General features: G+C 36.9%; 1 protein-coding gene across 8 annotated transcripts in view; it reads right to left on the bottom strand.

The window, feature by feature from the left end:
• Nucleotides 1–21,601, bottom strand: part of CFAP20DC (CFAP20 domain containing) — a 186,529-nt gene that overhangs the window by 105,671 nt on the left and 59,257 nt on the right. For all 8 annotated transcript variants that reach the window (XM_036878571.2, XM_036878567.2, XM_036878569.2 and 5 more), the window contains one exon: nt 5,826–5,982. In XM_036878571.2, the coding sequence (XP_036734466.2) occupies nt 5,826–5,982 (157 nt within the window). The remainder of the gene's footprint in view (nt 1–5,825; nt 5,983–21,601) is intronic.

Raw genomic sequence — 21,601 nt, 5'->3', positions numbered from 1 at the left:
CACCAATGAGAAACAGGCAGAAAACACAGAAGTCTCAAACTGCCAAAATATTTATCTTAGTTTGTTCAGGCTGCTATAGCAGAATACTATAGACAGGGTGGCTTATAAACAACACAAACTGATTTCTCACAGATCTGGAAGCTGTGAAATAAAAAATCAAGGCACTGACAGAGGGTGTCTGGGGAGAGCTCTCTATTCCTGGGGCAGAGTCTGTGCTTAATGGGTAATCATTTTTTCTTTCCTCTCTTCTGTCTTTTTCTTACCTATTTACACATATAATCTCTTTTGTTTTAAATGCAGAATGATACAAGGTAGTCAATAATTCAGTCATGCAAATACCTAAAAATGCCAGTCCATGTCCCCTCAGGAACCATAAAAGTAATAAACTGAATTGAATTGGCATGCTTTACTACTTGTCCAGCTTAAGTCATTCCTCTGGGCAAGTGAAAAATTGGTTAATTGCTCGTTTTAAGGTTCCAATAATTCACTTTCTATTATACCCTACTGTGTAAACCACAGAGCAGCAAAGGAATTAGGCAATTTCCTAGCTTGGGAGAGTTTAAAAGGTTCTAGGATGAAATGGTAGCAGTTTAAATAAGCCAAGGACAACACAGTACTGAGCTCAAGCAAGCATTTAATACAATATTATAAAACTGAATCCTAGAGTGGAATGTAAGAAACAGGCAAAAAAGTTTCCTATGATAAAAATCTAAATACTAGGACTAATTTCTCTTTGCAGAAGAAAATGCCCCTTCTTCAGTAAGACAAAGGGACACCCATTACTTACCGAAGTACAGACCCCCTCAACACACCCTCGGGTCACCAAATCCTGTCATTCTTATTCTATGACGTCTCCTGCATCTCTTCTAATTTCCCCTCCCTTCTTCCCTCCATGAGAGTCAGTGCACTATAGTAATTAGGAGTATACACTCAAGTCCTACTGCCAGGATTCAGATCCCATCTCTACTACTTAACAGGTGTGTGATGTGGGGCCTGTTACCTCTGTGCACTGCAGAGTGCTCTGTGCTTCAGTTTCCCTAGCTGTCAAATGGGGTAATAACAGTTATATCCACCTCATAAAGTGTTCAGAACAGTCACCAGTGCTATCATCATCACCATCATTATCACTTCTGCTGCCAACCTCCCTTACCAGGGACAATTTACCCCTGGCGTGTTATCCTTTGTCCTCTTTTATCTAATTACATCCACAATGAACTCCTGTAGTCCTAGCTTTTCTAGTGTCTCTAACTATGCAGTGAATTCTGAGCACAGGAGCCTCGCTCTATATCTTTACGTCACCTGGAGTCTGCAGCCTATTAGCCATATCCCACCCTGCCGTGCACCACAACGAACTCCCCGTCCTGTTGAACGCCCAGATCTGTTTGCGGTGCCATCCCTTTATACGTACATGCTCCTTCCTCTTCTTGAATGTTTTCTCTTTTCGTCATCCACTTTCATTACTTGGGAAGTTATTTTTCCTTCAGGATACAGTTTGGAAAGTTTATTTCTCTAAGTTAGTATAGATCAAACATGGACATATGGACAGATACTGATCTATGGGGTCATTTTCACTGGTCTGTGGTGAAAATCTCAGCCTTTATTCTGAAATTAAGAGCTTCCTAATGTGTGTGTTTAACTATCCTTTCAATTAACAAAATGATCAGAATAACTGTAGTTTTCCTTGTCTGTTTTAGTGGTCTGATTTGGCAAGTTCAAAAGTTGGCAATCTTATGTTAGTCAAGTTCTTAATTTGACATGTCTGTGAAATCCAAGTGCCTCACCAGGTGGCTCTCGCAAGTGTTTTCCTTGGAGCTGCCAGCTACTTTGTTTTGTCATAGGTTTTCCACACCCTTAACATAAATTCTTCCCAAATTCCCCATTAGCACCGTAAATCACCATTTATTTTATTGTCATGTTCAAACAAACCACACTCTCTCCGCCGATATACTCTTTTCTCTTCCTGGGCACTTTCCTCCTGAAAGCCTCCATCTTTCTGCTTATCTGGACCAATTGCTCTCTAGATGCACTGCACTAAATGCCATCCTTTCAATTTTCTTGAAAGTATGAATTTAGGCATACTTTTGGAAACTCCTTTGTTTTTCCCCTGGAAGCAGTCCTGTTTCTTGTGGAAATGATCTTCCAGATTTTTTTTGAAAAAGGATGGATGTATGTACATAAATAAAATTTGAAGACCCTGCCACGTTGTCAAGTAACTTCATTCTGCCCTCATTTAATTGGTAGACTAGAGTGTAGAATTCGAGTTAAAAAAAACTTCTCCTTAGACTTTTGAAGGTACAGTTTCAAGGTCTTCTACCATCTGTCGCTGTATGAAGTCAGATACCATTTTTATTCTTAGTCCTTTGTAGGTAACCTGTATTTTTTAAAAATCCTGGAAGCTTAAAGGATCTACTCTTTTTCTCTCCTGTTATGGAATTACACAATGATGGGTCTTTCTTTGATGAGCTGTGTCACTCTGAAAGCACCTAGCCTTTAATTTTGGGAAGTCTTATATGTCAACCTGTTTTCTCTAGTCTCTCACCTTGGAATCCTATTACTCTGTTGGTGGGCCTCTTGGACTAGTTAATAATATTTTAACATTTTCATCCGTATTTTCAGTCATTTGGGCTTCTTTTTTTTAGATTTTATTTTACTTTCTGGTTCTATATATCTAGAGGAAGATGATACAATACATAGTCTCAAAATATCTCTTTAGTTTTTGATTTCCAAGGTCCACCATTCATTCAAAACTTTGACATACCAGGAGAAGAGACCAAAAAGAAAACAGTTAACAGAAACAGACCCACAGGAGAGCCAGATATTGGAATTATGAGCCAAGGCTTTTACAATAACTTTAATATATTTGAGAAATTAGATAACAAGATAGAGAACTTCAGATGAGGAATGGAAACTATAAAGAAGAATCTAATGGAAGTCCTAGAAGCAAAAACTATGATAACTGAAGTTAAGAATTCAGAACTGTGTATTCATTCAGCTCCTCAATAAATATCCAAAGAAATGCCTACATAGATATTCCAAGACAAATGTAGGATGATTCTAGCAGTGTTCAAAATAGCCTAAAATGGATAAACTGTGTTGTACTCACAGACTGCACACCATATAGTTTTGGAAATCAGCAGCACATCAGAGAATTTCACACAATGTTTTGTGGCAGAATGTATATATGAAAGAATATGTACTACATGACTCCATTTAAATAAGGTTAAAAAACAGGTACAATTCATCTGTGGTGTTTGAAGTAAGGATAGAATGACCCCCCAGAAGGTAGAGGGTCATGATTGGGAGGGGATATAAGCAGGATTTCTAGGATGCTTACAATGTTTTATTTCTTGATGTGGGTGTGGTTACAGAAATGTGTTCACTTTGTGCTACTTCTTCAAGCTGTACACTTAAGGTTTGTGAATGTTTCTGTATGTATATAGAAAGTTTATAATGCAATATCATTTCTAATATAATAAATTTCAATAAAATGTTTATCAAAGTAAAGCAAGAACAAATTATTCTTTTTTTATAGATACAGTATCTTTTCTTAACTCTGAGAAAAACATGTATCTATTCCCTCCTGCCTCTGTTTCCTTCTTCCCAAGTTCAAAATGTACTTGAGTTCAGAAGTTTGCTGGTTTAGTTTCTCCTGAGAACAAATCTCCTGTTCTGGTTGTATGGAGTTGGAGAGGAGATCTGGGGGCCCACAAAAACTATATAGAATTTTAACCAATCTCCCTATTTTTAGCCATGTCTTGTCCCTGTTTTTGGCAGTACTTAGAGCTGCCAATTCCCAAGTCCCTCTGAGGTTCTACATTATGAATCTTGTTGACAACTCCCTCTGGAAACCTGAAAGTTTCAGCTTTCTCTGCTCTTCTAAGTCAGTCGTCACTCCTCATTCTTACAAAATTGATGACCATCTTTTGTCTGTTGTCTCCTCTCCCATACTCTCCATCCTGGTGGGCTTAGCTGTTTTTATTCCTATATTATAATTTTAGTGGGGCTTGAGGAAGGATCAGAGATAAAATGTATTTAATCTGCTAGTTTTTGATTCACTTTTTTCTTTCCATTTATTTTAAAATATTAATCAGATTATGGTCACCTCTTATGATCTAATGGAAAATACACATGTATTTCTATAAATTTTGAGGTTTCCTAGTAATAGCTGGGTGCTATTTTTTTTTAATGAAATCTTTCACTTTCTCATATAACCTTTAAGTGGTACAAAGGATGAGTGGCCACATTTCCTGGCTTTGATCTCTTTGGGGAACTGTTAATACACTGCTGTGTTTTATTATCAAATGAAATTTATGGGCACAGTGCCCTGTTCCACAGAGTGAACTACACAAGGATTTCTCAGACATGCACCCAGGTGGAGTACAAGTCTAAAGTCTACATGGAAACTTCTAAGAAAACACCTTCGCCGTCTCATGTGCAGCCCTGTTTCCTGGGCTTCTAAGAGAATTGATTTTGTTAAAAATAATCCCAGATGAAAATCAAAAGGCAGCATCAATATTCTCTCAGTACTTTCAGTTGTTTAAGACTATCTAAGCAGGGGAGTTTGTGCTGCCTTATAAATTCTAGGTGGCTCAGTTACCTAGAGTATATTTATTAATCATGTAATGAATAATTAATGTATTTCCAGTCTCTCTAGAAATAATATAAGGAATATCTCAACCATCTACTTTAACATGATCATTAGAAAACTAATATATTAGTATAATTTCTCCCAAATGACATCATGACATGTACACAGAGTAACAGTATAGACAATTGTAGAGCTTTCTGGATGTCTAACATGTTTTGAACACCCTTCCTGACTTGGTGAGTATGCTATACAGTAAGTCCTATCTCCTTGGTCAGGGATCAGGCATTTGCTTTGCTAGCCTCCCTTGCAGCACATAACATACTCTACAAATCAGACACAATCATGTCAGCTTTGTTCAGGACAGAGAAACATGAAGAAGAAGAAGAAGAAATCCACTTCTAGCGAGGGTGGCAGGGAAGAAGACATCCAATTTCCAGAAGTAGCAGCAACAGAAATTCTGGAACCGAGAGCCCAGCATTCGGTGTGATTTATGGAGTCTCCATGCAGTACTAGTGGCTATCGGGGGTCTTCCTCAGAGCAGTCTTGGGGTCGGGAGTGGGTTCTTGATTGCAGACTGCAGGACTTTCTGGATATCCTCGAGATTCTGTGAATTGGCTGATACCCTTAAATTAATTCCTTTTCTGTTTCAACTTTTTAGAGTTGCTTGGAATTAAGAACCCTAACTCAGATGGTAAGTGCTATCATAAAGAAAAAAATAAAATAACCACAAAGATGAAAAATATACCTTTGTGACATTCAGCTACCATAAAAATAAAATGTGATCTGGAGTAAAGGATGACATGCTATATAACATGGAAGAGGCATGAGGACTTATGCTAAGTGAAATAAGACAATTACACAGAGACAAATACTGTATGATTGTACTTATATGAAGTATCTAAAACAGTCACACACATGGAATCAAAGAATGGAATGGTAGTTTCCAAAGGCTGAAGAGAGGAGAAATGGGGAGTTACTAAGCAACGGGCGTAAGGTTTCAGTTGAGATGAATAAGCTGTAGAGATGGGCTATACAACAACGTACCTATAATCAAGAATAACAGGTTGTACACTAAAAAGTGTATTAAGAGGATATAGTTCATGTTAGGTGTACTCCCCACAATATAATTCAATAAAATTTTAGAAACCACTACCAAGTACTCAAAGTATCCAAAGGCACATCTAATTTTAAAAACATGTTGGAGAATTAAAAAATTTTGGTAGCAAGTTGAACATACCTTCTTTCTCAGCAGTGTCCTGAGGCTTGTATTTTAAAGTGAAGATTTTCCGTAGTTTACAGTTAGCAGAGACAATAATTCCATCTAATGACTGGAAAACTGCTCCCTTGAATATTTCACTGGTAAATGCCACCAAGTCAATGCACAGATTGCACCACTTAAATAAAGAAAAGGAAAGAAGAGTAAGTATGTGATCTCATAAATGAATAAACCACCTATATGTGGGAAGTCCAGAGAGGTGAGGCAACTATCTGGGTCAACCAATCCCAAACCAATTTTCCCCTTTAGGCAAATTCATCTGGGTTTTGGCTTCAATTTTCTTAAAAAATTGCCTTGATTCTTCCAAAGCAATCATCATAATCTAAACTAAACACTGGTGGTCTCACCACAGAGTTCCAATCATGAGACAAGGCTTTGACAACTTTGGGAATAACTCCAGATCTGTAGGCAGTATGCTAGTGGGAAACTAACTGCAGGTGCGTTAGACCACTTAAATCTTGAAAATCAGGGATAAGTAGCCAATTGTTCCTTCAAGGGGACTAATCTGATTACAATTAGACCCTTATATTTGTTTTTTTAAAAAGCAAAGATGAAATTAGTAGCTGGGTTTAGATTGTGGCCAGTGCTGTCTACTTATAACCAATTAACCTATTGTACAGAAATAGAGTGTTCTGAAGAATTTATAATTATGCCTGTTACATGCCAGTTTTTAAAGTACTCTTGCAGGGACTAATTTCTGCCCATTAAACAATTACACCCCTCAATACTTCATCAAATGAATTCTCTAAATGGTCTGACTGAGTTAAAGAAAAGGAGAAAATCATTTAGTAAGAAATTAAGACATACTTAAGACTAGGACAAAAGCAGGAAAAATTAATTTTTGAAATTAAAAGTAGGACTTAAAATTGTTCTTCTTTTAAAATACCAGGTGCTTCCATTATTTGTTTAGAGGTACAGCATCATGTCCATTTTACTAATCTATCAAAATTGAAAGGTATATTCATTAATAAAGAAAATTAAAATGTCATTTTTAAAAGGTAAATTCTATTTGGGAGTGTTGATTTTTATTATAGAGGAGAACCCGAGGTTGTTTCCATAGTAGAAAAGCAAAGAGATTGCAGTAACTTATTGGTTAAATACATGATTATTTTCTTTGTAGATATCTTAACAGTAAAATTATATTCTCAGGCCATGGGGATGCTCTGGGCTTTTGGGGTAAAGGAGTCCAGCAAAATATAAGGCAGGAAATAGGACTGAATGTGACAAAAGAATGAGACTGACTCGACCAGTAGGCCGGTGAGTTACGGGGAGGTGTGGGAGGCAGTGTGGGACGGGCCAGTGAGGCCGGGTTCTGGAGGACTGGAATATCAGGAAGGGAAACTCGGGCTGCAGAGGGTAAAGGGTCAGTGTGGCTCTTCGAGGAGAGTGTAATGGAAGCAGAGTATGGGGATGTATGCACTAACCCTGAGGCCGGAGTGTTCTGGGCTGGTAGAAGGGGTTAGCAGGGGAGGGCTGAGGCGGAGCAGAGAAGGACGGAGGAACGGAAAGAACAGTCAGTCTACATGGAAGTGAAGATTGTCTGGCTAGGTCAACACAGGAAGTGGAAGGTAAGGGACAAACCCAGTAGGCATGCCAGAGGGTAAAATACTGCGGCTCAGTAAAATCCAGGTTATGGGGGATGGAGGCGCTGGGGCTTCCAGCTATCTAATAATAATTATGAACATGATTATTATATAAGCATTATTAGTGTTGCTCTAAATACAGTTCTTATTCCTAAAAGACAACATTATGCCCCAATTCCAACAATCCAGCTGGCTCATCCCAGCAGCAGTCATATGCAGCCATTCCTTCCAGTCAGAAGCGGGGCAGATGTGTGCCGTCCGTTACACACAGAAGGCACCAGGGGGGCTCAAGGTGGGGGAGGCCGCGGAAGTTCAGGAAGGACTGTTTTAAACAACATTAAAAAAATTTAAATGCAAATATAAGCAAGCAGTGCTAAAAGTTTTATACAAAATGTGGTCCTTGCCACCTCTTTGCTCCTCTAACCATACAGCCAACTGTTTCTTCTCTGTATTTTTATATATACGTCCCAATTTATCAATTGTAGACATTATCAACTGACTTCCTATTAGATAGACTACATTTTAGCTGACTTAAATGCCTTACTTCCTCTGCTTTATTCTCCCTAGATAATTATCCCTCGGTCTTTTTTCCTCAAAATCCATATTCCGTGTTTCCCTTGCTGTGACTCTATAAATATTGTACACAAATGAGCCAAGTGGTGCTCCAGGATTACCTCTTTCCTTATACAACTTCTTTATATTTCTAGAGTTAACAGTTGCTTTTTGAATTATCTGCTTTATTTTCTTTGAATCTAAGTCTTCCTACATCTAGTAAAGGCCTGGAGGTAACATCTGAGTTTGGTTTTGGACAATGAATACATTTCCAGGCCTGGGGCGGTATGCAAACATGCTGGGCAGTTCTTCTCAGGCCCTGCCCCCTTTTCCCTGCTTAGATGAACCCCCAGCTGCCAGCACCTGAGCACATCCAACCCTGTGGGCTCTGCTTGGAACTGGTGTCACTTCCTTCAAAACTGAGTCCTAGGAAACCAGGCCCTTACCTACTACATTCTTTTGTTACCCATCACTGTCAGTCTGCTTTTATTCCCTCTGCTTGAACTTATGCTTCATGGAAAATAATCAAATAATGGTCTGTGTATGTGTGTGTGCATAAATTTATGAAGACAGGCGTACACATAGATGTCTACACACAGACTTACTTTCAATCTTTCATCTCATAATCACTCAGCCAACTCTGTAAGTATGTGGGAACTGAAAACTTATTTTGTAGTTCCAGAAAAAGATGGGAATAACTTTCACAAATCTCACTTGGCTAGAGGCAAGAGAAATTATTTTTTTGGGTTAGCTGATATTTATAAAGGTTCCAATTTTCATAATCTTCAACAAATAATTCATTGTTCATATAAATGTTGTGATATATTTTCTGACATTTTAGAAGAGCATTAAGTCTCTATTATCAATAGGTGGATTATCTGAGTTACATGATCTTTAGAAAATACTATTTTAATTATTCTTGGTAATACCATCCATTCTTAAAATCCCTTTTGGCATTTTTTCTTGATCTCTAAATCATTTCATTCCTGTGTGCGATTTTAGTCCAGCAGGGAAGAGGTCTTGATCTAAAATATTCATAAATATGCATGTTTAAGAAGTATGCAACAGAAAGACACCAATCTGATAGAAAAAAGACAAGTCTATTTACTTTGCTGCTGGGATTTCTAAAAGAGTTCAAGCTGTTTAGTTCTAGCGTGGAATTCTGCATGAAGGAACTGACTAGAAAGGGTAAAATTGAGTAGAAAGCATTTCAGTGATTGAAAGCATGAATTTCTAGTTTTACTGACTCAAGTTTTGGCAATGTGGCTTTATTATACCAGGAAATGGATGGATATTCTGTGAACACGCACACATGCATGCACATGCACACACACTCACTCAAATGCATTTAATAACGTGTTATTGGTTACCCAGCACTTCTTGATTCCCCAGGCCATTACTGTAGGAAAGATATGAAGGTGACTGGATTCATTTTGTCAGTGCACAGAGAGTCTGTGTCACAGTACACACCTCTAGCCAGCACTGCCTTCCAAGAAGGAAACAACAAACAAGGAATCACATTTCATAACCTAGCAATCCTAAAGTACATCTCTGCCCAGAATTTGAGAAAACCTCATTCTGTTTTCATGCCCCTAAAATGATAACAAAGAATGGGGTTTTAAGATGGTTTTTCTTGTGACTTTTGAAATAATTTTTCACGTTTTAACTTCTCAACAGAAAATTGACCTTATTCATCTCTCTGACCATAATGTTGTGTTTATTAAATGGTACAAAGTGGAGATTGGAATAGTAATTTTATATCCACATGGTCAGATTCAATTACCTGTTACAACCATATTAAAAACAATTTTTATTTTTTTTTACCAATTCTTGATACCACTGTATTAAAAACTACTATAAAAAACAGTACCACCAGGAAAAGCAAATTACATGAGGAATTGAGGAGGGGAGGTTGGGGCCATCAGAGCTGCAGCTCTTGGCTGAGTCTTGCCTCCGGGTGGAGGTGTCTTCATTATACCTGTTCAGCAATTGATCCCTCCCTCCCGCACTGAGCCACTGTCGCTTCCTGAAACAGCAGCCTCATCTTTCTGCTGCTGATCGTCAGGTTATCCTCCAAAATCCTTGCTGCTTGAAAAGGGGGTCCTACATACCTTTCCTTAATGGAAATCTGGCTCTTTGAGATATCACTTTCCCTTCAACTCTGGAGCTGAAGTTCACTTACGGGGTTCACTTGTGCTTCCAGGGGCCCCTGGTTTTGAAGCCAAGGGCTGGGTGGCACTGGGAGGTTTGCTCTTCCCATTTTCTTGAAGCCTGAAGCACTGCACTGACAGGTTGTACCCTTTAGCTCTACTGATACTTAAATTGCTCCCCATCCCTCCTACCCCCTCAGAAACAACCTCACCAGCCTGTATACATGTCCTGAAAAATACTGGGACTAGGTTCATCCGACCTTCTAAGTACACCGTTCAACACCCTAACAGTCCTGTAACATGCTTTCCTTCAAAGCCTTCCTCTCCTCTTCATTCTCCATAAACCACTCCCATGGCCTCATCCTCAGATTTAACTGTATTCCCTGAGAGTTAACTTTTACAATTTGGCATTAGAAATTATTTTCTATTATCTAATCCCAATATTCTGTCCTTTAATTTGTCTGGCTATTCCCTTCAGTTAGGCCCTACTGGCAACTCCTCTTAAATAAACTGCTCTTTGGGATGCAAGAGTTTGGACTCTGAGCCCACCGCCTGGGTTTGAATTCCAGCTCCACTACTTACTAGTTAGGTAATCTTTGCCATCACTTACTTTCTCTGTGCCTCTCTTTCCTCAGATGTAGAATGGTGATGATGACACATCTCTCATAAAGTTGTTAGGATTAAGTGTTTAAATATATGTAAGCACTTACCATAGTGCCTAGCATATGGTAAGCGCTCCATATATGTTAACCATATAATCTTTTGTACTTTCATACCATAAAATGCTCACACTTTAAGGGTACTTATGGTTCAATGACTTTTGACCATTTCATACACCTGCATACTACACCCCATCAAGATAGAGGGCATTTCAACCATCCCAGGACAGATCTTTTGTGCAGCTTCCCAACCAACCTCAGCACTCACCTTGCTCAAGGGCAATCACTAGTTTCTTGCACCTTAGATTAGTTCTGTCTGTTCTATTACTTTACATAAATAGGATCACAATGAATGGCTTCCTTCACTCAGCATCACATTTGCGGTTCATCAATGATGTTGCATGTACACACAGTCTGTTCTTCTTTTGCCGAGGGGCACCCCACTCTTTGAGTGTTCATTCTTCTTCTACGCTGGACATTTGGGTTATTCAAGGTTTTGGCTTTTATGAATAAAGCTGCTGTGAAATTCCCATACAAGTCTTTTTGTGTACACATTTTCATTTCTTTAGATATATGCCAAGAAGTGGAATTGTTGGATCAGTGGCTAAAAGTTACTTTATCAGACATTTCCAAAGTCATTTCCAAAGTGGTTACACTGTTTTCCCCTTTCCAGTGGATGTATATGATGACTGTGTCACATCTCACCGACACTCACTGTTTCCTGTCTCTTTTATCATAGCCATTACAGGGGTGAAGGAGTGGTGACTGTGTTTTTTTTTGTTGTTGTTGTTGTTGTTAACATTAATCTACAATTACATGAAGAACATTATGTTTACTAGGCTCTCCCCTTCACCAAGTGGTGACTGTGTTTTTAATCTGAATTTCTCTGACTGATGTTATAAAGCTCTTTCCCATATGCTTATTTAACCAATTGTATAATCTTTGCAAAGTGCTTGCTCAATGGTTTTTGCCTTTTAAAAGAAGTTATCTGTTTTCCATTATAAAGTTGTAGGATATATTCTGATACAAGTCTTTTGTCAGATATATGTAGTAAGAATATTTTCTCCCAGGCTGTGGCTTGCTTATTCATTTCTTAAAAATGTCATTTTGATAAGCAGTTTTAAATTTTATTGAGTCCCATTTTGTCAATCTATTTTTTATTAGAGTTAATGTTTTCTGAATCCCAAGAAATCACTTGAAATAGCCTTCTATTTTTAGCATTGATACTTAGTTATATGATTCACTTAATTTTTGTGAATGGTGCTAAGTACGGGTTGACATTCATTTTCTTCTTCCATATGGATACTTATAAGTTCCAATTTTTGAAGAAAGATGTTTCTATTCCTATTGAATAAATCGGTGCCTTGGTTGAAAATAACTAACTATACATGTGTGGGTCTACTTCTAAACCTTTTTTTCCCTTTTTTATTTTTTTAAATTAAGGTATTATTGATATACACTCTTATGAAGGTTTTACATGAAAAACACTGTGGTTACTACATTCACCCATATTATCAAGTGCCCCCATACCCCATTTGAAGTCACCGTCCATCAGTGTAGTAAGATGCCACAGAGTCACTAGTTGTCTTCTCTGTGCTACACTGTCTTCCCCGTGACCTCCCATACATCATTCTAAACTTTTTATTAGTACCTATAACACTCTGTCTTGATTACTGCAGGTAATATGACTTTTATACAGGTCTTAAAATCACGAGGTATAATTTTTACTTCTTGAAAATTGTTTTGGCTATTTTAGGTCCTTTGAATTTTCATATACATTTTAGACCTGGTTTATTAATTTCTGCAAAAAGAAAAATAACCTGCTGGAATTCTGATTGGAATTAGACTGAATCTACAGATCAATTGAGGGAGTACTAGAATTTTAAGTTGTCTGATCCATAAATAACCTGTCTCCATTTATTTAGGTCTTCTTCAATTTCTCAGTGTCATAAAAGCAATATTTTATAGTTTTCAGTGAAAATGTCTAACATATATTTTGTTAAATTTATTCCTGAGTACTTCACATTTTTGATGCTATTGTAAATTTTTTAAAAATTGTTTTCACCATAAATTGTTTATCACCATAAATAATTTCTGGAGAAATAGAATTGATTTTAATATACTGACATTGTATTTTATGACCCTACTAAATCCGCTTATTCTAGTAAGTGTGGTTTACTTTTTGTAGATTCCTTAGAATTTTCTACAAAGATGATTATGTTGTCTCTCTCTACTTCTTTTCCAATCTGTATGTTTCTAATTTCTCTTTGTTATCCTATTAAATTTGCTATAGGGCCTCCAATAAAATGCTAAATATAAGCAGTAGGAATGGATATCCCTGCATGTTCCTCATCTGAGAGGATAAGGACTCCGTACTTCACCGTTAAGTTATGATTTAGTTTTATGCTTTTTATAGAAGCCTCTAATTAGGTCAAAGAAGTTTTCTTCTGTTCATAGTTTGATGTGAGTTTTTATCATGAATAGCTAATGAACTTTTGTTAAAATGATTTTTCTGCATCTATTGAGATGATCTTATGATTTTTTTCTCCTTTATTCTGTTAATATTAAGTTAATGTGGACTAATTTTCAAATATAATAACTACACTTCAATAAACATAACTTGGTCATGGTGTTAAGAATCCATGCATCTATGTTCATGAGTGATACTTATTTCTATTTCTCTTTTGGGAATTACATCTTTGCTGGTTTTGGTCTCAAAATTGTGCTGACTTCATTTTATTTAATGAGTTGGGAAATGTTCCTTTTCCTTTATTATCTGAAAGTGTTCCAAACTGGTATTATCTGTCCTTAAATATTTGGTAGAATTCCCTGTAAAGCCATCTGGATCTGAACTTTCTTTGTGGGGATGTTTTAAATTACAAATCCACTTTCTAAAAATAGATATATGGGTATTTAGGTCTTCTATTTATTTTAGTATCAGTTTTAGTAATTTGTGTCTTTAAAAGAATTTTCCCACACCATCTAAGTTGTCAAAGTCAATGGCATGAAATTACTCATACTATTACCTTATTTTCCTTTTTCCCTATTTTGATTCTTGATATTGGTAATGTGTTTATCATTTTTCTTCATTAGTGTGGCTAGGGGTTTATCACTTACTAAACCTTTTCAAAGAATCTATTTTTGGTTTTTACTGATTTTCTCCATTGTCCATTTTTTACTTGATTTATTGTATTGATTATTTCTCATACTTTAGATGCTGCAGATGCATCTCACAAATTTTGGTATGCTTTATTTTTATTACCACTTACAATTAATTAAAACACCAGTAAATTTTTTTCTAATATTCCCAATTTTCTTTGACTTACAGATTTAGAGGTATGTTGCTTTATTTCTAAGTACTTGAGAATTGCCCAATTAGATTGTTATTAATTTCTAATTTAATTCCCTTGTAGTCACAGACCATAAGTTTAATGATTTTAATCTTAAATTTGTTGAGATTAATACAGCCTAACATATCAGATATCTTGGTGAATAGCCAATATGCACTTAAATATAGCATGTATTCTGCTGTTGTTAAATGAAATGTTCTAGAAATGTCAAGTAGGTCAGGTTGATGGGTAGCATTTTTCAAGTTTACTGATTTTCTGTCAAAATCTGAGAAGGGGTGCTGAAATATTTATATTGTGTCTTTATCTTTCTTTGGTTTTGTTAGTTTTTGCTTTATTCATTTTCAAGCACTGTCACCAAGCATGTACACATTTAGGATTGTAATATCTTCTACATGATTTAACTCCCATCTCATTTTGAAATATTCCTCTTTACATAATATTCCTTGTCCTGCAGTCTGATATTAATACAGTCACTCGAACTTGTGTATGATTAGTGTTTGCATGGCATATCTCTTTCCCTCTTTAAAATTCTAACCTATTCGTGTCTTTAGATATAATGTGCACTTCTTGTAACAGTATATAATTGTGTTGTGTTTTTTAATCAATCTAACAACCTCTGTCTTTCAGTTGCTTTAGTCCATTTCCACTTAATGTAACTGTTTTGACATGCTTGAGTTTAAGGCTACCATCTCGCTATTTGTTTTCAGTTTGACCAATCTGTCCTTTGTTTAGTTCTCATTTGCTGTATTCTTTTGGATTGAATATATTTTTAGTCTCATTAATTTCCTCAAATGGCTGATTAATTGTACTTCTTTTATTTTTTTTCCATGGTTGCACTACAGTTTGCAATATGAATCTTTAACTTATTACAATATTTTAGTTACTTGTAATATCTTATGGGTAAGAACCTAATAAAAGTATACTACTATCTCCACAATTTTTTGTGTTATTATTGTCATGTATTTTACTTCTATATTGTTATTGTTTTTATTTTCAGCAATCAAAGTAATTTTAAAGAAATTATGATTTGAATACAGAATCTTTTAGATTTTCTAGGTATTTACCACTACAGACACTCATTTTCTCATTTAGATCCAAATTTCCACCTGGTACATTTGTTTTTTTCATCCTGAAGAACTTCCTTTAATATTTTTGCAGTGCAGGTTTGCTGGCAATGAATTCTCTCAGATATTCAGTCTTAAAATGTTTTTATTTTGCTCCGACTTTTGAAGAATATTTTCATTAGATAAAGAATTCTAGACTTTTTTCCCCTAACACCATTCCATTGTCTTCTTTCATTGCTTCTGATGGGAAGCTGGTGATGTATTTTATAATTGCTGTCTGTTGTACAATGTCATTTCTTTTCTTTCTTCTGGCTGCTTTTTAAGATTTTCTCTTTACTACTGATTTTCAGCAATTTAGTTACGACATACCATAGTGTGATTTTGGTTCTTTTTCTTTTTTTAAGTTATAATATACCATGGTGTGGTTCTCGAGTGATCTTTGGCTCACAGGTATATTTTTCAAATTTTTAAAACTTTCAACCGACACTTCTGTAAGTTTTCCTCTGCTCAATCTCTCTGCTCTCCTTGTAGTATTCCAATTACACACATACTAGACTAATGCTGTTTCATAGGACATTCAGACTATACTCATTTTTATTTTCAGGTTTTTTGTTTGTTCTTTGTGCTTTAGTTTGAATAGTTTTTCTATTTCTGACTTCAATCTTATTGATCTTCCCCAGTGTTTAACTTGGTGTTAAGTCCATCCAGTGACTCTTTCATTTCAATATTGTATTTTTTCAGATTTCTTTTCAATGTTTCCATTTATCTATTGAGGTTACACATCTGTTCCCTCATTATATTCATCAAACATATTTAAAAGAGTTGTTTTAAAGCCCTTGACTTTCATCCTCTGATTTTTCTCCTGGATCATGTTTTCCCACTTTGCCTATCTAATATTTAAAAAAATTTTAATTGTATGCTAAATATTGTGGATACTATATTGCTGAGCTTTTGGATTTTGCTGTTTTTCTTCAAAGAGTCTCCCAAATGATGCTCTAGGAGGAAGTTAATTTACTTGCAGTTCATCTTGACCTTTTTGATGTGTGTTCTTACCCTTGTCAGGTTGAGTCTAAAGTGACTTCTGCTCCGGGAGTAAATCAGCCTGATTTCTAAGTTATATTGCCTTTCTGAGTTTCTCTTGAATGTGTTCATTCATGTCTCTTCACTCTGGCTGGAACTCAAGTATCTCCCAGCCCCATGTGCCATGTGTGCTTAGTTGGTGTTCTTTCCCCAGGGGCTGGTCTTTGCTTGCAAGCCCTATTACATGCATGCACAAAGATTCAAGAGGACCCTGATGCAGATTTTTGGGAGGTCCTTCTCTCTGGCGGTCTAACCTGCAAATTCCAGTTACCTCAGTAGTCTTTAGCCCTGACCTCTGTCCCTATTCAGCAAGACGCCAAGCTCTGTCTGGGCTCCCATATCAGAGCTGTATTCCAGAATGGGCCTTCAGAAAGCGTGGGAATGTATAACGCATCTAATTTGTTTCTCTTTTTAAAGTACATTATCTGTTATCCACATGGTTAGAATTGGTATTTATTACTATTTCAAATATTTTTTTCTAGTTTTATACGTTTATAGTAGGAAGGAGAGTACCAGATACAGTGTTATGGTCAGAAACAAATTTAAGACATTTAAATGTCTAAAACAAGAAATATAAGCAGTCATACAAAATTAAGCTCCCATCAGACACTTTTCCTTTTGGTAGCACATCTACTTTGCTAATTCCCAGCCCAGTGCCATTGTCTCCATTTTTTCACTGATTTTACTACTGAATTATCTTATATCTGTCTTCCTCTCCTTCCTTGCTAATACGTCTCACCTATACTTCTGCACAGCCTCTTAATCGGTCTCTCTGCCCCAGCTTTCTCCATTGTGACATTGTACTTATCTTCTAGAATGCAGATTACATCATGAAAGTTCTTCATGTTAAAAAATTATTTTTTAAATCTCCAATGGACTAAAAATTCAAACTTCTTAACATGGCTTTTCAAGGCCCTTCATGGCTTCATTTAGCAGTCTTTCCCAGCATTGTACTTCCATACATTTCCATTATATATTCCTGTTAATGGTTTGAATGTGACATGTAACACTTTCCAACTTGACTAGACAACTCTGACATTTTCCTTTAGCAGCATTTGGTTCCCAAGACTAGTTTGGGGTTTAACTCAGCCCATTATCATTAATTGTTTGTACGTTTGCCTCCTCTGCCATACTACAATCTCCCTGATGAGAAAGACTGTGTGTCATTCACCTTTGGATTCATATAATTTGGCACAGACCTTGGCCTACAGCAGGGGCTCAATAAATACTTGTTAACTGATATAAGCTCTAAGTTCAGAAGTTTACTGTAATTCCATATTTACAAGTTAATAAACATGGATTCATCTCAAGAGAAAATAGCAAAATAATAACAATATCAACTAGTATTAACTGAGCATTTACTATGAGTTTGGCACTGTTCTAAGTATAACTCATTTAACCCTAACAACTCCTCTAAAAAGCAGGTTCTACTAACATCACCACTTAACTGATGAGGAAACTGAAGCACACATTAACTGACTTACCCCAGAGCTCACAGACAGGAAGTGACAACTAAAACTGGAACCACTACAATCTAGCTCCAGAGGCCATACTTCAGCTCTAACAATATCCTGCCTTTTCATGTGATTTGAAATGGGGGTGACCCTAAAGTTAGGTAATCATCTGTTTCCCAGAACAAACTTTTTTTTTTACTATTGTATTTTATTGAGGTATCATTGATATACACTTCTATGAAGGTTTCACAAGAAAAACAATGTGGTTATTATTATATTCACCCTTATTACCGAGTCTCCCCCATACCCCATTGCAGACACTGTCCATCAGTGTAGTAAGATGCCACAGAGTCCCTACTTGTCTTCTCTGTGCTACACTGTCTTCCCCATGACCCCACACATACCATGTGCACTCATCATGATACCCCACAGTCCCCTTCTCCCTCCCTCCCCTTCCGCCCTCCCCAACCCCTCCCCTTTGGTAACCTCCAGTCCCTTTTTGGAGTCTGTGAGTCTGCTGCTATTTTGTTCCTTCAGTTTTGCTTCATTGTTATACTCCACAAGTGAGGGAAATCATTTGGTATTTGTCTTTCTTTGCCTGACTTATTTCACTGAGCATAATACCATCTAGCTCCATCCAAGTTGTTGCAAATGGTAGAATTTGTTTCTTTCTTATGGCTGAATAGTATTCCATTGTGTATATGTACCACATCTTCTTTATTTATTCATCTACGGATGGACACTTAGGTTGTTTACGTATCTTGGCTATTGTAAATAGTACTGCAATAAACATAGGGGTGCATATGTCTTTTTGAATCTGAGAAGTTGTCTTCTTTGGGTAAATTCCCAGGAGTGGAACTCCTGGGTCAAATGGTATTTCTGTTTTTAGTTTTTTGAGGAACCTCCATATTGCTTTCCACAATGGTTGAACTAGTTTACATTCCCACCAGCAGTGTAGGAGGGTTTCCTGTTTCTTCTCATCCTTGCCAACATTTGCAGAACAAACTTATTTTTATTAATTGTTCCTTCTACATATAACCATTAAGGGCCAGCACAGGAAAGCAAGGAACTGCTCTTCTTTCCCCAAGTCTCCTCAATCCCCTATCAGACTGACAGATGAGTATAGATATAAGAATAGGTATTTTAAAGTGCTATTCACATGGGTGAGATGAAAACATTTACAACCCCCTAAATAAGTACAATAAACAATATAGAGATTCTAGGTTAGAATGATTTAGGAGACATTCTCTACTACCTTAACTATATATATAAATTACCCTTGTATCTGACTAAATCTGCCTCCTCCATTTCCTTTTCATTCAATGACACTCAAGGAATTGAATACTGTTAACAAAAAAAACCCAAGTTTCCAAATCACTGGCTCTATGAGAAAAATGAATGATGTTGGTGGGTAAATTTAAAAAACATTACCCCACACTTTCAGTTTGTAGTAAAAGCTATAACATATTTCATCAGAAAGCATCACTCCTAAAGAGTAATTTTATTCATTTAAATGACAAACACTGGGTATTTGAGTGGGAAAGGTTACTAAAAGATTGTGCCATTGTAATTTATCATACGACTTTGTTACATCTCCAGTGAATGACTCATTCTTAATGATACCTCATACTTGAATTAAATTTACTATACGTTAATACGTGCTTGTTTTTGGGCAAGACATTACTTCTCATCTGATACTATTACCAAATAACTGAAATTATATCAAAGAAGAAGTAGGATTGATTTCAGTGAGTCTTGAGTTGAGTGGCTATTTCCATTATTTAATCGGATGGTTACTGATTTTAAAAACTGTTCTTGACATTGAAAACTTAAGTTAAAAGTACAGATTGCTGTGATATAAATGTTAAAGTGAGTCCTTCATAGTTTAGAAAATATGACAAATTTTTTAATTCAGAGGTTGAACATTTAATGGTAACTGGAATTATAAGTGGCCTATAAATAAATATTCATATCATTGTGGCTATAAGAATATTAACTTTATTTGCTGCCTCTGGCTATGTAAAGATTTTAGCTGAAGAACCAAGGCTAAGTGGACCATTTGGCAATTATCCTCTAAATCAGGGGTTGAAAACTATATGCCCAGAGGGCCCAGGCAGATAACTTTAAATGCATGGCGCAGGAAGGGTCTAAGTGTATCTGCATTCCTTATGAGTGGAGAGGACTATAAACTCCACACAGAGCCTAAAGCTCTGTTCAAGTGTCCACCTGCCACTCAGTGCCCGCTGACTGCTCACTGTGCAAGAGAACTTGATATTGATAACTTGTGATTTATAAATGTTAGCTGACATGCCTTTAAAATACTGTGTTCAAGATTTACTACCAAAATATATGTTTCTAAAATAGAAAGAAGTGAAGAGTACTTTGGCAAAAAGCACAGAATTGGGACCAACACCAAATAGGACCCTGGGGGATGGCATTTTGAATGGGTGGAGTGCCACCATCTTGCTGCTCTCTGTAAAAATTTCTCCTAAAACATGACTAAGCTTTAATTCACTAAGGGCTCACTGGGAATAGACTATGTTAGTGGAAAGGAAAGACCCTCTGTTGCCATAGCATCTCTTGGATTGGGAGGAAACTGAGGGGAAATGGGAGAAAGTTTTAGAATTGACTTTCTTAGTATGTGTTTGGTATTTCTGGAATCATCAAGCACATTTAGAAAGCTTATATAATTTGTCCATGATAACCTAATGAGCTTTTATCTCCCATGTCTGGAGGCACATTAATATTTGTCAATTTGTTTGATTAACATTTACTGAGCACTTCCTGGGTGCCATGTGCTTAACCAGGGATTAGGGATAAAAACCAAGTAAGATATGGTTGCAGCGTAAAGGGGGAGACAGAAAGTAAATGTGAGTAAAAGTTCAGGGTGAAGAAGTGTTATGAAGATTATGAGTTTGCGAATGACAATGATGAGCCATTATACTGAAAACAGCGAATCCACAGAGGGGAAATCTGGAGGGGAAGCAGGAGTACCTACGGAGGAAACAGGAGCTGTGATTCTTATCCAGGGTTTAGTCTGTGCCAGGGATTGTTCTAAAAGCCTTCTGCTGCAAGTCCTTCAGTGCTTCCTTATCCCTACGAGATCACGGTCCAGGCTCCCTCGCTGGAAGGGCCCAGCTAGAAAGGGTGCCCCTCCTTCCCTCTCTAGCCTTACCACTTTCTATCTTTCTGCTCTTTCTTTAGCAACACCAGATTAACAGACTTCTCTTCACACCTCGGGCAGCTACTTACACTGCTGCTCCTTCTGTTCTAGGAATGCTCCCTACCCTTGAACTGGTTAACTCCTTCTCATACTTTAAGGCCCAGTTCACAGCCCTTCCTCAGAGGGCCTCTCTGACCACTCCCCTTGTGCTCCATAGCTCACTGCGGTTCCTGCTCACAGCATATTCCATGCGATACGGAAAAGGTCTGTTTATATCTGTCTAAGCTTATTTGCTTACAAACTTCTGATGTTGCTTCACGTCCATTCCTCTATGGCTACCACCCGCGTCTTCATTAGGGTTAACTAATTCGGATTATGACAAATGTTCTCATCTCCACTGTCTACCCCTTCAAAGCACTTAAATATCTCTACCAGATCAGTCTTCCCAGGCACTGAGCTGACTGTGTATTCCTCCCCTAACCAAAGACTTTAATGGCTTCCTGTTCTCTACTACAGTGGTTCCCAAAGAGTGGAACATACACAATTTCTGAAAAGATTTAAGATGGTACACGAGAATGACATTAAATGTTTTGGGATCACAGGATAAAAAATTCCCTTGTCAGTTTTCTTTCAAGCCTAATTATGCCCCCAAAACTTGAACGTGTACCTAATTCTTGATGAG

Source organism: Manis pentadactyla, chromosome 1 (assembly GCF_030020395.1).
Source record: "Manis pentadactyla isolate mManPen7 chromosome 1, mManPen7.hap1, whole genome shotgun sequence".
NCBI lineage: Eukaryota > Metazoa > Chordata > Mammalia > Pholidota > Manidae > Manis > Manis pentadactyla.
Note: the sequence above shows the minus strand (reverse complement) of the source record. Positions and strands in the feature narration are given on the sequence as shown.